Source organism: Passer montanus, unplaced genomic scaffold (genome assembly GCF_014805655.1).
Source record: "Passer montanus isolate IOZ18808 unplaced genomic scaffold, ASM1480565v1 scaffold47, whole genome shotgun sequence".
NCBI lineage: Eukaryota > Metazoa > Chordata > Aves > Passeriformes > Passeridae > Passer > Passer montanus.
The window spans coordinates 4,604,743-4,621,774 of record NW_024369596.1 but is presented as its reverse complement, the minus strand read 5'-3'; the positions used below and the strand labels follow the sequence as shown (position 1 = coordinate 4,621,774).

Below are 17,032 nucleotides of genomic sequence, written 5' to 3'. Positions count from 1 at the left end.
CACATTTTGCTGGTCCTTCAGCCTGCAGATCCCATCTCTCCACAGGAAATTAGGGAATCCCGTATGCACCTTTTGGGATTTGCCTTTTGTTTTTCCTCCCCCTGAAATTTGCTGCTGGGCTCCATGCAGGGCAGCAGGAGATGCTGGAGAAGTGGTTCTGTTTTCCCATGAAATGCTCCCAGGCCTGTGCAGGGCTCTGGCAGCCCTGTCACCTTGCTGTGCCTCTCACACCTCACTCTGCTCTTTGCTTTATTGCCTTTGACGAGTAAACCTGACCAAACTGCGGATCCTGAATAAAAGAATCAGGAGCGGCAGGTTGGTAGGAGCTGGATGACAGCAGCTGGAGCAAACCTGGTGGGCAGCAGACCCTTACAGAGCAGGAATTTGCCCCTCCTGCTTCCCACCAGAGCTGGATAACTTATTCACAGCAATCAAAAGTTGGTTTTCTGCCTTGCCTTTGCATTTTTCTTTATTTGTGGCTTTCCCCCTGGTTTCAGCTCGGTGTGAGGCAGCTCCGGCCTCTCCCTCATGCACAGTCACTGGGTGATGCCTCTATCAGGCTTGTGCTGAGCATCCCTCCCCGGTGTGGCAGCACTCCCCCATTCCCAGCTCTCCTGATGTGTGACAAAATCCTCCTGCCACTGCCCTCGGGCTCTGAGCTCCAGCTCTGACAGAGGGATGGGGATAGGGGAGCTTCATTTCCAGGCTGGGTACAAAATCCGTGCTGCTTTATTCCTTCCAAGGCACTCACCTGGACCCCTCCCTGCATCAGGATGCTCCTGTTCCTCGCATCTCCCTCTTGCCTCATCCCCTAACTTTTTCTTGTGCAGGCTGCAAAGATCATCCCTGCTTCTCCAAGGAGCATCTCCAGGACTTCTCCGTGGGCAGGGAGCCCCGGGGCAGTGGGAAATGCTCTTTAGGACCAGCAGATCTTCCTGTTTGTATTTCAAAGCACCAGTGGAGTGGGACTGGGATTTTTGCCAGAGTCTTGCTAGAGGGAAAGTTTTCTCTGGCTCAGTTCACACAACGAAGATTTCTCTTTCTTTTCCCCTCTCTGCTTTATTCTGATAGCTTTTTAACAGGATCAGCTAAATAAGCAGATAGAGTGTACCAGTTCACAGGCCCCTAGAGGTGAGGAGCCACTGCAGATTAAAGTATTTTTGTGATCTCCAAAGCAGCTGTATTTTATATGCTGGCCCTGTTTTGCTGATCCTATTAAGGGGTATCGTGGAACACAGCACCCCGTGGCTGTGTGTGTCTGGATTTTTGGGAGCAGGGTTTTTTGGTTGGGTGGTGGATTCTGTGCCTTGCCTCATTGCCTGCCTTCCCAGACCCTCAGACTGAAGGTCTCTCCTTAGGCTGAAAGGAGATTTCCATTAATTCAGGACTGAATTCCATAAGGTCCTTTACGAAAAGACATTCCCCACATCTTGAAGGTCACCCTCTGCCCTGGAGTGACTCCTGCTCTGCTGGGCTGGAGGGAACTGTGGCAGTTCAAGGGTCAGGCTGGACATTCCTTAAATGTATTAATCCCTGTATGGATGCACATGCTGTGGGCAAGGTCAGGGGCTGTGTTCTCTCCCTTTTACCAACTCTCCCATATTTTGTGGGGGATGTAGCTTCATTTCACCCCCCAGTGCCCCCAAGGTGCATTACTGCTCTTCCAGCTCACCTCCATCCCTTCCGTGTTTCCACTGCAGCCCCTGGCCCAGGGTCTGTGCAGGGATTTGAGGTGCCAGTGATGGGAGGCACAGATTTCCCTCCTCCCCCTGTGCACTGCTGAAAACCCAGCGTTAATCTGAGTTTTTAAAACCAGCTCTTCTGCAAAGCACTGGACCCACTCACCCCTGAGCCACCTGCCAGCTCCAGAGGAGCCTGCCCAGGACCCCCCCTCACACTAATGAATAAGGACACTAATTAATGATCATTGCTATTTGTGTTGAGGACTATGACTGCTGTCACTGCTGACTGCTCTGGCAATTACCAAGGCTGCTCCCTCTCTGCTCTGGTCAGCAGGAGAGGAGGAGGAGGAGGAGGAGGAGGAATAGGAGGAGTCACAGAGATGCTCAGGAGTCACAGAAATGCTCAGGACCCACAGAGATGCTCAGGGATGGCCATCTCCAAAGCGTCCCTCAGCATCACTTTCCTGAGTGTGGGAGCAACCAGCAGCAGGTCCCTGCGGTGCTTCAGCCACGTCACCCTCCTCCTCCTCCTCCTTCTCCTCCCAGTATCAATCAGCCCGTTGGAGCTTTCCCAGATGGGTCTCACTTTCTGTTCCATCTCATTTGACATTTCATCAGCTGTAGACAGCAGAGAGACGTGTCAGCTCCTGAGATCCATCCCCGACCTGCCAAAAGGCTTGTGCTCCTTGGCAAGAAATGTGATTATTCTGCTTTGTGGCAGAGATTTCTCTTGGTGTTATCTTCGGGGAGGAAATTTCAGCCCCCATCCCATTTCCTTCCCTTCTCCCAGCAAAGGCTTGGTGCTTATTCTGGCGTGATGGAGATGTGGCTGAACTTCACTGGGTTATGCACAAACTGACACCTGCCATGTAAAAATCCCAGCAGCACCAAGAGCTCCTGGTCAAAAGAGGGGGAAAACCCTGTCCTACCCTATGGAGAGCATGGAGATCTCTTGTGGAAGCTTTGATGCCTGCTCAGAGTGGAGGGAGGGGCTGGGCAGGTACACTAGTGCCACTCCAGGAGCCTTGAACCCTTTCATTCCATCCTTCCAAATTCAGCTGGAAAGATACTGAGCCATGCCCCAATTTCCCCTGAGATCCAGCTGCTCATCCCTCCCTGCAGCTGATCCTCATCTACGAGTTCCAGCTGCTCTCTGGGTGACTTGTGACTGGTGGGGAGAACTCATTGCAGAGAGAAGAATTCTCTGTATTTTTCCACATCCCAATGTTTTCTCTGTGTGTGGGTCGGTGTCCCATAAACACTAATGATGGACATTATGTTTTGAAGCTGTTTGAAGGGAGAACATAAAAGCTAATAGGTAAAAATAGGCTTTTCCATGCAAATTCCTTAGGAAATTAAGCCCAGCCTGGCTTTCAGCAGGTTTTGTGATGCCCCTTTCCACGGGGCTGGTGCTCCCACGGGCTCAGCTCTTCCCTGTGGAGGTGGGATACCATCCCTGGGCTCTGCTGCAATCAGCTCAGAGAGAGGAAAGGATGTCTTTGGAATTGTTGGCAGGTGGAGGAGCTAAAGGAGGTGAGGATTTAAGAGCCTGGATTCCTCCCGTTGCGTACTGGGGCTGTGACTTGTGATAACGCCCCAAGGCACTGACTGAAATGCACGTCATAAATTAGAACCAAAAATGTGATTACTTTGTCGCTTGGAAGACAAATGTGTGTGCCTGGGGAGTAACAAAGCAAGTTTGATTTGTTGTTGTTTGTACTATGTTTACTATTATTATAACTTATTCCAAATTATTCCAGTCTGGAACAGAGAGGAGGCTGTAGCTGGCAAACCTCTTTTGAGGGTGGGTTTGGGGAATGGGCCAAATCCTAAAAAGCTGAATGTCATGGCATGAAATGGTCTTGAATATTGCTGGGGGGGAAATTGGGAAGGTCTGGAGAAGGCCTGGATAATGGAGGGTGTTGAGTGGAGCTGGAGATCCTGACCCAGGAGTGCAGTCACTGAGAGGGTGGGGAGGTCCTGGGACAGGGGGCCCAGAAAATCTGTGGCTGTCCCTTCCCTGGAAGTGTCCAAGGCCAGGTTGGATGGGGCTTGGAGCACCCTGGTCTGCTGGAAGGTGTCCCTGCCCATGGCAGTGGGTGGAACAAGATGATCTTTAAGGTTCCTTCCAACTCAAACCGCTCTGAGATTCTGTGACAAAATAAATCAGAGAGAGTTGTCACTCCCTTTCTGGGGACTGAAGGCTGAGGTGGAGCCCTGCTGGACACTTGCCCACCCTGGGCAACCTTCAGCTCAGAGCTGAGTCCTTGACTTTGGACCTTTCTGCTCCCTCCCTCCCTCTGAGCAGCATCTCCCGGGAGCAGGGCACTCCTGAGCCCCTCCAAGGCACCTGCTGGGTGAGTGACAGAGGATCCTCCCTTACTGCCTCCCTGGCAGGAGCAGAAATCTCCAAAGAACACTGCATCCCCCATCATTCCTGACGGGGGAAAAAAGAAATGGAGCTCCTAATACCCATCTCCACAGGAATCTCTAATGCTAAAGAGCTTGGAGGGAGCACTCATGACTTTGAGAAGAGTAAAAGCCTCCCTTGCCCCCTAAGCGGTGTCCGGCTCAGTGAGCCAACACGCTCTGATACCATGGCAGATGGGTATTTCTAGCATTTGTTTTGATGATGAAAGTGTACATTGTGCTCAAAGATGCCCCCAGGACACATTGTTCTCTGGATAAAGGGATGGAAATTAAAACTAAGTTTCCTAGGTCAAAAGGACGCTCATTAAAGCATTCAGGCCTAAGAGGAAAAAGAGGGGGAATAGAAAAAACACCCAGCTAGCAAAACCCAGCCCTTTCCTTAAAGGAAGGCGGCTCTGGAGGAGGTGTGTGGGCTCAGTTTGTTGTTGTGTGTGGTGGAAAAACTCAGTTTGGATGAGGATCTTGGTGCGGTGCACATTGTCCCAGGTTACGGAGCAGGTTTGGGGTTGGTGTGCTGGAGGGCCAGAAAATGCTGGGGTAATTCTTATTTTAAAGTTGTATCCAGAGAGATTGTGTCCAGCAGGAAAAGGCAAAACTGTGGGGTTTAATCCAGGGAGAAAACATCAGGATTTGATTCCTTGCATCAACAAAGTGGTGGGAAGGCAGGGCTGTGGTCAGGTGATGGTGGGAGCAGCATTGCAGGAACGGGATCAGCCACTGCAGGGCTGGAAGGTGGGAAAAGAGGGGAAAAAGGGAGGAAAATGCAGATTTCCTTTAGGTTTGGGTCCAAGCAGGGGCTATGCCTGCTCCCTCTGTGCCTGCTGGGCTTTGCCCTCCGCTTTCCAACCCCTTCACAGCTGAAGAACAAGCCAGGAGCCCCTTAAGAACCACATTTCCCTCGGAGAATGGAAAAACACCACGTCGTGGAGATGGAAATGCCAATCAGTGGGAGCGAGGGGAAGAGAGGAACAGCGTGTGGCCGCTGCAAATTGCAGGAAAAGTGACACAGTTATTCAGAGCTGCTCGGGGAGGGAGGGAGCTTTAGTGGATAGATGGGAAAAGTGGTCTTGGATTCCTTTTATAAGCACATTATTGAGCCAGCATGGACAAATTGTTTCCCATTTTTATTGCCCCAGTTTCCCCAGCTGTTCAAACTGGGACTGATTTTTTACCTGCTGCCTGACAGGGGTGGGAGAGAAGCTTGGATTGTTGTTCCTAAGTGCTTGGGCATCCCCAGAAGGGTGATGCCAGAGAAAGGCTGGGCAGTTTTGGGGCTCCATAACAGGATCAGACATGCAGCTGTCAGATTTAGGCTCTAAACTGTTGTTATCCCATTGGGAAATATGTAAAGGCCATCCAAGCCAACCAGATAATAATCCAGGCCACCCACCAAAATAATCAGATTTTATTACGCACCATATTTAAGAGATGAATTGGGAAAACCCCATGTTTTGAAAGTGACCTCTCCCCTCTCTCCTTCCCAGAAACAACCCCAAACCAACAATCCTCCTGTTTATTTTTCAGCGTGTCTCTTTTGGAGCTGCTGCTCGCCTCATTTGGGATTTGATTTGCCCTCCAGAGATCAGCAAAGAGCATCACGTGTCATTTTAGTTCTCTCCTCTAGATCAAGGGAGAAGATTAATAGATGAGGCTTTTATTGTGTGTGTGCTGGAGTGTGGAGCTCTTGTTTCTCCTTAAACATTTCCTTTCTGAAATCAAATTTGGGACTCTCTGCCCCAGAGTTAACACCAAATTCCACCTTTCTCCTCCCCAAAACCATATCAGGATTATGGATCCCCTTGACAGCAAGAAATATCCTGGGGGTGCCAAGTTTTTCATCCTTTTCTCCATCCTCCACCAACCCCCACTTGAATTCTGTCATTAAAAGGATTCCTTTTGATCTGGAAATTAATTTCCAAATAAACTCAGGCACACGGGAGCCGTGTGCATCCATGAGCAGGAAGTGGTTTGGTGGCCCCAGCTACAGATCAATCCCAAATTCTGTGACATCCCTGAACCCCAGCAGCCCCAAATGCAACGAGGTTTTGTAGGGTTTAGCTCTTTTATGGAAAAATAAATGTATAGGAATGTGAAGATATATTTTTTAAAATTTCAATTCCTCCCTCCATCCCTATTTTTTCTGAGCTTTTCCCTTTGAGGGTGGCAGAGCTTTTTTCAGGAGCTTCACACCTTTCTCCATGCAATATTTTTTCACCTGCTTCCAAAAGCAAAGGCAATTTTCCTGATGCTCTGGCTGATAGAGTCCTGCTGAAATCTCAACTTTCCTTTTTCCTTTGAAGTAAGTCTCTGTTCAGGGTGGTTAAGCACAAAAGCTCCAAATGGCAGCTGCTGAGGGCTTAAAAACAGGGAGAAAAGAGGGAAAAATAGAAAAAGGCTGAAACTGCATCATTTAAAAAAAATATTCTTTTGTATTTTAAGGACTGCATTCACCTAATGAGGAATGCCTGTGGAAAAGGGATCCCTTCAGAACAGCACATGGGAGGGAGAGGTGTGGGAATCACAGAATTCCAGGACAGTTTGAGTTGGAAGGGACCTTAAATCTCCATCCAGCCCCAGCCCCTGCTGTGGGCAGGGACACCTTCCACTGTCCCAGGCTGCTCCAAGCCCTGTCCAGCCTGGCCTTGGACACTTCCAGGCATCCAGGAGCAGCCACAGCTTCCCTGGGCAACACAAGTCCATAAATAAATTTCATTTCCTCGTGCCTCAGTTTCCCTTTCTCTGCTGCCACCTGGCCTTGGGAACACACTTGGGAAGGGTCCATGGAGTGAGCACAGCCTTGGGTGATGCTGAGAACCTTAATCCAGACCTAAAAGGTGCTTAAAAAAATCCTCCCTGCTTGACTTTCAAGTGGATTTATCTGTAATTCACTCTCCATGTATGTACTAGGAAGGATTTGGGCTCTCAGAGGGTGGGTTTAGGTTTTTTTTAAGATGTATTACTTTTTATTCTTTAAAGGCAGCACGCGAGGGGAAAAGCAGCTAAGTTCACCTTTAAGGATTTATTATCATTTCTCTAGAGCAGGTATTTACTGGGGGTATTTCTTGGAGGAAATGACTGTCGATTATAAAAAATAAAATAAAATAATAATAATAAAAAAACCCCTCTGTCCTTAAGCCAGTAACCTTGTGGAGTGATGGATTGTCTTGCTGAAAGTGGAGTTAGGGAGAAATGGAGACTGAGAGGAAGAAATGTAGATACTGTAACATACTCCAGGGGGTCGGGAAAAGGGATATGAATTATTAAATAAAATTAATAATTGAAATAATTAACAGCTGCAAGAGATTTTTTTGTCCATCCTCCACATAATAGGGGAGCAATGTTTAGTATCAAGCTGGAGTAACCATGAGTAATTTGATGTTAATTAATTTGTTGGCTCTGTATTCCAAGCATTTATGGGTGTTTTCTTTCCTTATAAATATATTAATAAGTTTAAGTCATTCTACAAAAGTAATTTCGAAAATAATAATAATAAAAAGAGAGCCCTGGAAAATGCAAGTCATTTATTTTTGATCAGTAATTAAAATGGTTTTCCCCTACTCTCGTGTACATCAGAGGAAAATGGCTTTGTTCCGAGGAGCTTCTAATCCTTATTTTCCTTCCGCTGATAGGAATTTATATTATTTGTTATTTGGGTCCAGATTTATGGATTACTTTTCATCGTGGGCTTTTGGAGTCTGTTGCTGGAGCTCCTAAAGAAGGGACATTTTCCTTCCCCAGCCCTGTCCCTGGAAAATTCAGGAGAGACTGGAGAGGCTCTAAAAGATGGAGTTAAATGATGTATTTGGGGCAGATAAATTTGGGAGTGCAGGATGGGTGGGTGGTGGATGTGGGTAGGAGGAGCCAAACCCCTCTGGAAGCCCTGCTGGGAGGGAAATCCATCCAGAGGGAGATGCAGGGGCAGATAAATGGGGTGCAGTGGGGTTGAGTGCAACCCCAAATGCTCCTTGGGGCTGGAGGTGCAGGATGCAGATGGATCCAGGGATGCTTGAAGGATGCGTGGCTCTGGCAGGGCACAGCACTGCTCTGGTGACATTCAGCTCTGTCTGTGGAGTGGAAAGGATCCCAAATGTCCCTGTTTGGAACATCAAAGGTGTCTGACACCTGTCCTGGGATCTGCTCCTCCTGCTCACGTGCGTCTCACAGCGAAATACCAGCACTTGGAGTGGTGTCGTTGATCTTCAGGAATGGGTTGGTCTGGTCTGAAAGCCTCTGGGGTTTTCCAGGGGTTGGCAGCCTCAAACTGAGTCCCAGGCCATGCTGCTGGAAGCAAATTCCCTGTCAGAGCTGAGGTGGAAGAGGCAGTGCCCTCTGTGCCACACTTTGCTTCCACCTGGGGAAACTGAGGCCACAGCAACACATGGGAGAAAAGGCTCAGGATTGCAGGCAGCGTTATTTTGCCTCTGGACTGGGGTCTGGGGTGGGATGCTTGGTGTTTGGGATGCTCAGTGTTTGGGATGTTTGATGTTTGGATGCTCAGTGTTTGGGATGTCACTGTTTGGGGTGTGCTCAGTGTTCATGATGTCAGTGTTCGGGATGCTCAGTGCTTGAGGTGCTCAGTGTTTGGGATGTTCAGTGTTTGCTCAGTGTTTGGGATGCTCAGTGTTTGGGATGTGCTCCGTGTTTAAGATGTCAGCGTTTGGGGTGTCAGTGTTTGGGATGTGCTCAGTGTTCAGGGTGTCAGTGTTTGGGATGTCAGAGTTTGGGATGTCAGTGTTTGGGGTATCACTGTTTAGGATGTCAGTGTTTAGGATGTGCTCAGTGTTTGGGGTGCTCAGTGTTTAGGATGTGCTCAGTGTTTGGGATGTTCAGTGTTTGAGATGTTTGGTGTTCAAGATGCTCAGTGTTCAGGATGCTCTGTGTCCAGGATATCATTGTTCAGGATGCTCAGTATTTGGGATGTGCTCAACATTTGGGATGTCAGCATTTGGGGTGTCAGTGTTTGGGATGTCAGAGTTTGGGATGTCAGTGTTTGGGATGTCAGTGTTTGAGATGTGCTCAGTGTTTGGGGTGTCAGTGTTTGGGATGTCAGTGTTTGGGATGTCAGTGTTTAGGATATGCTCAGTGTTTGGGATGTCGGAGTTTGGGATGTCAGTGTTTGGGATGTCAGTGTTTGGGATGTGCACAGGCTGTGGCAGCAGATGGAGGCTGTTGGATGGCAAACGGCATCTCCATCCTCGGGGAGCAGCGGGATGTTATCTGCAGGCAGCAGCAGCAGTGTCCCTTTGCAAAGCTCAGCACAAAACAGTGGAGCAGGGAAGGAATTGATTCCCAGCCTCATGGGCAGATGGGAGCCAGACCTATTTCTGGCCTGGCTGTGCGAGAGGAGGTGGCAGGGAGTTTGCATATCCAGCTGCTTTGGAGTTGGCTGCCAGGGGCAATTAAGGTGCTGAGCTGGAGGGATAGAGGAGGGAATTTCTGGAGACAGAGAAAAGAGTGGGAAATCCTTTTTTTCCCCCCACTCCCAATGCTGTGGGAGCTGCAAGGTGCCTGGCAGCAGGGACCGACTGCTCCTGCCCCAGGGAGTGCAAGCATTAAAAGTTGGAAGTTAAAATGATGGAGCTGAGCTGTAGCAGCAGAGTTCTGCGCATTTCTCCCACTCAGGGATTTGCCCTATATTTAATTTTTTTCCCTGACTGCTTTAGTGACTCTGTAAACGTTGCGGAGTTTTTGTGTCTTTTTTTTTTTGCCTTCCTGCTAGATGAAGTGGGTTTGGTTTTTATTGAATCAGTTCCCTCCGAGGATAGAGGTTGCGAGTGGATAAAACCTCTTTCAATCCCATAAAAATGCCGTCAGGGGATTCACTTAAATTTATTTAATCCTGTGCACTTTATCGCGGTCACTTCATCATGGCAGGTAAGTGGATGCTAATGGATCCCTTCTTTTTATGGCCTGCAGACTCTTGGAATTAGATCCCCCAGCTGCAAATCTCTCGTTTGTGGTTGGCATTTTATCTTCTTTCTTTTATTTGATTAGCAGAGGGAGTAAGAGGCAGGACGCCCGTTACAGGGAATTAAGGCCAGGACAGCTCATTGCCCTAATCTACTCTGACCTTCTGGATGGCAACAGCCAAAATTTCACCTGGAGGAGATGCTCTGAGGGTGTGAGGAAATGAAATCCTCGCTCCATCCTCCCATCCTGGTGAGCCGGGATCTCTCGGTGCAGGTTTGTATCATAAAAACCACACAAAGGTTCTGCTCTTCTCTGCCTCGGTGATGAGTCAGGGTTGATGTGAATTTGCCTCTTCTGATGGCCTGATTCACTCTGCTCCAAACCTGACAGGCCTTTTCCACTGAAATGTTGAACTTCATTGTCACTGAACCATTTTCTTTTATAAAGTCGAAGTGTTTGGGTGCTTTTGGGTGAAGGTTGTTGAATTGCCTGCTCCATTAATGCTTTTAAAACTGAGATATTTTTTCCTGTGCTGTCACAATTCTGCACAATTTTTTTTTTTTCTCCTGAACCTGCTTTAGTATTTAATTTTGGCTGCTAAATCTGGAGGTTTGTCCTGTCTGACCTCTGAACTTCAGCCTGTGGGATGCTTGGGCTCAAGGATGAGGGATGCTGATCCCATGTGTTCCAGCCCCACCTGGCAGCTCCAGCACCTGTGATGCTGTAGAATCCCTTCCCACCAGGAAAATACATTATCCAGGTTTAGCATCGTGGAGTGTGGTGCCTGCATAGAAATTCTGGCCATCTTAGGCTTTGGAGAACCTGAGGGCTGCAGGGTTTGTGTTCTGGGACATCACCATTTTGTCCCCAAGGGATGCCTGTGAATCTGTCCCAGAGAGATGAAAGGCTCCTCAGGCTCTCATGGAATGTGTTATAGGGTCTTATCTCTGGAAAAACCTTACCTGGGGGATATAATGGAGAGTTTCCTCATGGCAAAATGTCCTTTTAGAGCAACAGGCACCCAAATCAATCCCAACTCCAGAATACTCTGCAGGGGGAAAGCAAAGCTTGGTGTGGGCAAATTAACCTGGTGGTTGGTACCATGGGAGGAGTGGTGCCTGTGGATTCCCAAAGGGATTTATTGCCTCTTGGAAGGGATCCCCTGCATGCCAGAGCATCCCTCAGCACCCAGCTCCCTCCTGTGTGCCCCAGGCAGGGGAAGGCTGGTGTTGGAGTTAATGGAAAAACTAAATAACGCTGGAAATGTAAAACCATCGGGTGAAAAAGAGAGTTTGAGTTATTAAGGAGCCCTCTCGTCACTCACTGCAGAGAGAGGGGGGAAAAGGGAGGGAATATTGGTGTTTGGGAAGCCCAATTATTTCTGAACTGCAGACAGTCTTATTAACTTGGGCAGAAAATTAATTACTCTAATTAGAAAAACTCATTGGAGTTTGGTGAGGAGTTAGTGGGGGAGATGATAGTGGTGGGGGAGAGTTGGGGAGTCACGAAAACCGTGGGAGGGAGGGAACAGAGGGGTACACAAGCAATGGGAGCTGCTGAGATTAATGGGAGAAAAGAAGAGATGGAGAGAGGAAGGAAGATTTTATTTTAGTCATAATGGTCTAAATTTAGCAATTTTAGTCTTTAAAAAACATGAGTATTCTTATATCTGCACACTCATATATATATATATGCACAGACTCATATATATATATATAAATATATATACAAATATATATATATATATCTGGAATGTAATGCCGAGATTTATCTGACTTTCTGTGGGTGGCTGTATTTATTTCCGATGTGCCAGCCCGTCAGCACGGGGGGTTGTTAGAAAGTGCTGGGTGGGTGGTTTTTTTATCTTCACGGATTTATGGAGTCCTTAAAACATCTGTTCCATCCTGATTCCACAGTCCTTCAGCAGCTCGGGGAGAGGGAGATGTTCCTCGGCGGAGCTGTCTGGCTGCTCATGGTTTGGATAAAGATGCATTTGCTGGGTGTTAATAGTGGTGATGCAGGAAGAGGAGTAGGATCCTTCCTTGGAAGGGATCCCAGGAAGGAAATTCATCCAGGATTGATGCTGGTGGGGCAAAATGCTGTGGAATGGGAGTGGGAATCTGAGAGTTGGGATTTTTGAGGGATTCTTGTAGGAGTTCAGTAAGAAATCAATTTTTCCTTCTTTCCTCCTATGAGCTGCGATTACAAAGTGAATGTATTCACTCATCCCCACATGGGTAAAGACAAACACTTGATTCCCAGGCACATGGTGGGATCCCTGGGACTGTCCTGTGCATGGTCCAGAGTTGGATTCAGTGATCCCTGTGGGTCCCTTCCAACTCAGGATATTCTGTGTTTCTATGACCTTTTGATTCAAGAACACTGAGGCCAAGGATGGGCAAGGACCAGGATCTGATAGTCAGTCTCCTCATCACAAAACCCAGCAGCCAACTTTGTAATACTAAAAAAAACCCCAAAAACTGAGGCAAAGCACAGCTCTGCATGAAGTGGAGCTCTCTGGTGTTTGGGAACCTGGTGTCACCTACGAGCCGCCACTTTGCCAAGCTGAATGAGCAACAGCCAGCCTCTGGACAGAAGGAATTGTGCTGAATTTGCAGCTCAGCTGCAACCCTACACAGAGCACCCTGTGCCCCCATCCTGAGCCCCAGAGCAGTGCCCGTGGTGACATTGTGGGACCAGCAGTGACTAAACCAACCCTGGCCCTGCCAGCTGCACGACCCTCAGTTTCTCCCCAGTGCCTTTGCTCTGCTGCCTTTGCTGCCTGTTACTGAAATAACCTGTCAAGCTCTCACTAATAATGAGCCATAAGTCAGATTCTCTCTGGTAGGTTGCCCTGGGTGTCTATCACAGTCTTTAGGGGTGACCCAATTATGGTAATTGGCCAATTTTGCTACCGGTGCTCAAAAAGAATTGCCAAACAAAGGAGGAGAAATCAAAGCTCCCTAGAAATTAGCAGAAACCCCAAATCTAGCTATTTTTCAGACCTTCTTTTAAAAGGCATGAGGTGCCTTTAATATTAACCTCTTCAGTCTGATACCTGCAGAGAAGAGTGAAATAAAACCCCAAACGCAGCAGATCACGTCAGTGATGCTCCTCTCGGGTACCACATCATGTACTCCATCCCCAGGATTGCTCACAACCCAGAGATACAGACATTTGTTCAGCTTCAGAGCCCGAAACTATGTATTTAGAGCAGTAGTTTCCCTCCCACTCAGTCATAAGGCCTTGATTTTGCAAGAATCTCTCAGATTATACAGACATGGACTCAAAGGGGGAAGGTAGAGGAGAGATTTCTTTTCCACCCAGCTGTGTGTGACACGTACCTTCAGTCAGTCAGGGCAAGATAAAGGGAATAAAGAACAATTTTAGCCCCATCCTTGCTCCTTTCCCTCCGCCACCACCCACCTTCTCTTTCCCTACTCACTGGCCTTGTGTAGAGCACCAGTATTATTTCTGCATCAGAATAATAATAATACAGAGAGAACACAGTGCTACAACTGCTGTGACCTCCTGCCCAGCGGGCTCGGCAGAAACGCTGCTGGAATTGCAACCTGGCACCGAGCTTTGTAGTGAAGCATTGCTCCTGGCTAATCTATAATTTACAAAACACACTCAGATTCATTTTTTATGGGCTGTTTTGATATGATGCCATTTAAAAAGCGGAAAGAAACAACGCACCTTTTTAAAGGTTGCTCCTGGTTCTTCTTGCTCTTTTTTTTCCCTGTTCTTGTGGGAGGGTGTGTTATTTCTGTTGCTGTTGCCATCTGGCCACAGAAAGGGAATTTCTGTCCTCTCGCAGGTGTTGGACTATTCCCTGCAGTGCTGGGGACAGTCTCGTGTCACAACCTGCACCTTCAGCATCCAAACTGGCTGTGCCTACAACCCTCAGCCCGTTCCTCTTGCCTTTTCCCCCCTCTGCTGGCTTGGGATGCATATTTCAAAGGAGAAAAATGATGTTTTTTTCCACCCTCAGCTTTTGCTCAGGAAGGCTGCTGGGCAGGGATAGAGAGGGAGGACTCCCAGGGTGATGCTGACATCCCCAGGGCTGGGGATGGGCTTGGACTTCCCACCTGTACCATCATCCCATACCTCCTGCAGCCTCTGGAATGGGGATGTAAAACTCCTGGTACACCAAGAGGAAGAGTTTCTGCTGGCAGTAGGGTGGCTCAGCACAGAGGGCAGAGCCTTTTTGGGGGGACCAAGGCGTGTTTCTCTGGAGGCAGTGCTTCTCCCAGGTGTTTTATTGCCTCCTCTTCCATATCTTCCATTTTATGGTGCCCCTTCCTGACTAATGCAAATCCCATCCGGCATATATTAGTGGGAAGGGCATCGTTAGCAGGAAGAGCAGCACTGTGAAAAACCAGCCATGAATCTTCTCAGGCTCGCAGGGCTCTGAAATAGCACGGGAGGGATTAAATATGTTCATCCTTCCAATCCAAAGGGAAAGGAAGAGGTTTCTCATCAGCCCCCGGCTGCAGTGTGTCCGTGGTAGGATGATGGAGCTATAATTAACCTCCTCCCTGATGGAGACTGAGCTGCTTTCAATCCCCCACCAGTTGCCCAGTGTGGGAAGCAGTGTCTTGAGCAGGAAAAGTTTCATATCTGTTGATAAATAGAGGCTGTGGTGTTCAGCACCCAGGTCCTGGGATGCAGGAGCACCAGCAGACCTTGTGCTCATTTTTATCTGTGTGTTTTATTCCTCAGGTGTTTTATGCCTCCCTTCATCCATGAAAATAGGGACTGCCAGCCCACTGGAGAGGAGATCTGATCTCCTCTGGAGATGGATGGGAAATAGCTTAATTCTCCTGACATTTCCATGCAGTCCCAGGCATGTTCAGCTGTTATTTTGGTCAAACATCAGGGACAAAGGGGTACAAACCCCTTTCTGTTCCATCCAGATGGTCTGGGTGGATGCTCTGCTGCCAGGTGTGTGACGGGAGAGCAGATCACACACAGCTGATCCACGGCAACTTGGTCTCCTACAGTGGCACAGATGGACTCAGTGGGGTTCTGGTGCTAAGAAATGGTTCAGGTGACACAAACCTCTTGAGGAAGGGGGTTATGGAGGGGGAAGGTGGTGCTGGGTGTGTCTGGAGGGAGAGATGGAGTGAGAGCCTGTCACAGTGAGTACAGAGGAAGCCACGGAGATGCTCCAGGGCTGGAGCCCCTCTGCTCTGGAGCCAGGCTGGGAGAGCTGGGGTGCTCACCTGGAGAGGAGAAGGCTCCAGAGAGAGCTCAGAGCCCCTTGCAGGGCCTGAAGGGGCTCCAGGAGAGCTGGAGAGGGACTGGGGACAAGGGGTGGAGGGACAGGACACAGGGAATGGCTTCCACTGCCAGAGGGCAGGGATGGATGGGGTATGATGGGGAAGGAATTGTTCCCTGTGAGGGTGGGCAGGCCCTGGCACTGGTGCACAGAGCAGCTGTGGCTGCCCCTGGATCCCTGGCAGTGCCCAAGACCAGGTTGGATGGGGCTTGGAGCAGCCTGGGATAGTGGAAGCTGTCCCCGCCCATGGCAGGGGGTTGGAGTTTGATGAGGATGGAGTCCCAGGTCTCCTCTCACCCAAACCATTCTGGGATTCTGTGACACACCAGCTGACAGGGCCTGGCTGGATGGGACTGTGGCAATGCTGTGATGCACATCGCTGAGTTAAGTGACATCATAGTCAGTGCCATATCTGAGGAGGAGTAAAGCAGGAGTAAAGCCGGAGTAAAGCAGGGGTAATGCAGTCTCTAGGGAGGAGCACGTGAGTGAGGAGCACTGAACAGATCCAACCTGATAATGAATGCTGCTGTTACAGCACCTGTCACAACTGCTCAGCAGTTTAATACTCTGCAGTGTCAGATGAGGGAAACATCTTTTGCTGATGATTGCAGCTTCTTTCTTTAAAAAAGGGAAACAATATTCAATTATTTCAGTGTTTATTTTCCATTCATCCTGTTTTTAAAGGTGGGGAAACTGAGGCAGCACATTGCACTGGCAGTCTTGGGGGTGAGGGGAGGTGTGAGTTCCTGTGGCATTGCTCCTCCTCCTATCCCCTGCTCCTGTAAATTCTTGGAAAAGAACTGTGCAATGTTCTTTGTGGAAGTCCACATAACCCTGACTCTCTGCATGGTTAATATTTAGGTCAGCAGAATCTAATTCCTTTTAAAATCATAATATTATCATTGTAATTGCAAATGTTTTCATTAGGCACCGGCACTGGGGAGCGTGGCACAAACCTGCAAAGGGGCTTTTGTTTCTGCCTTGGGTGTCCAGAGGAGTGACAAGCAATACTTTGTCCCTCTTTCTATCCCACCTCCAAACCTGTGGCTGACACAGGGATTTGTGGCTGTGCCCTGCCAGCATCAGAGTGTGGACAAGGAGAGACACGAGTGGCATTGCCAGGCTGTCATTTGAGTGTCGCCTTGCCACTGCACTTCCAATCCCCTGGCAGAGAGAATTAGCTCTCCTTAAGTGAGTTATTGTGTCTCCAAGCCAGGGCTCTGCTTCCAGAGAATGAGACAAAACTCTCTGGGGATCCAGTGTTAATACCACCTGCCTGGGAGTCCTGATAGGGGACTTAGTGCCAAAATGAATATTCATCCTTTGTGGTGGGAGTTATGATCCTGCTCCCCATCTCAAAGGGGATTACAGCTCATTCCAGGAGGGATGGTGTCCTGGGGTGACTGGGTATGGCTTACTGTGGGATGGGGAGCAGAGGGGGGGCTGTCTGTCCCCAAATATCCCTGTCCCAGGGCTGTCATGAGGCAAGCTGGAGTCCTGATTTTCAGGCAGGGCTGGTGAGATGCTGGCAGAAAAAGTGATGCCAGCTTCTCCATGCACTGCCTCCTTTCCAGTCTGGAGCTCCAGGAATTTCAGTCTCGAGGAAGATCATTCCATGCTGTGGCTGGCAATCATCCATCAGTCTGTCTGCAATACCTCCGTGGGCATCCTGGTGCAGCACCTTCACACCACCCCCAAATATCCTGGGGTATTTGTCATGCAGGAA

General features: G+C 48.8%; 1 protein-coding gene across 2 annotated transcripts in view; it reads left to right on the top strand.

The window, feature by feature from the left end:
• Positions 1–17,032, top strand: part of LOC120508459 (protein CEPU-1) — a 356,395-nt gene that overhangs the window by 144,045 nt on the left and 195,318 nt on the right. Inside the window, exon 1 of one of the 2 annotated variants that reach the window (XM_039722094.1) lies at positions 8,194–8,263. The exons of the other annotated variant lie outside the window; for it this stretch is intronic. Coding sequence (XP_039578028.1) covers positions 8,200–8,263 — 64 coding nt within the window. The 5' untranslated portion in view covers positions 8,194–8,199. Of the gene's footprint in view, positions 1–8,193; positions 8,264–17,032 lie in introns of those variants that run through there. 2 annotated transcript variants of the gene reach the window in all.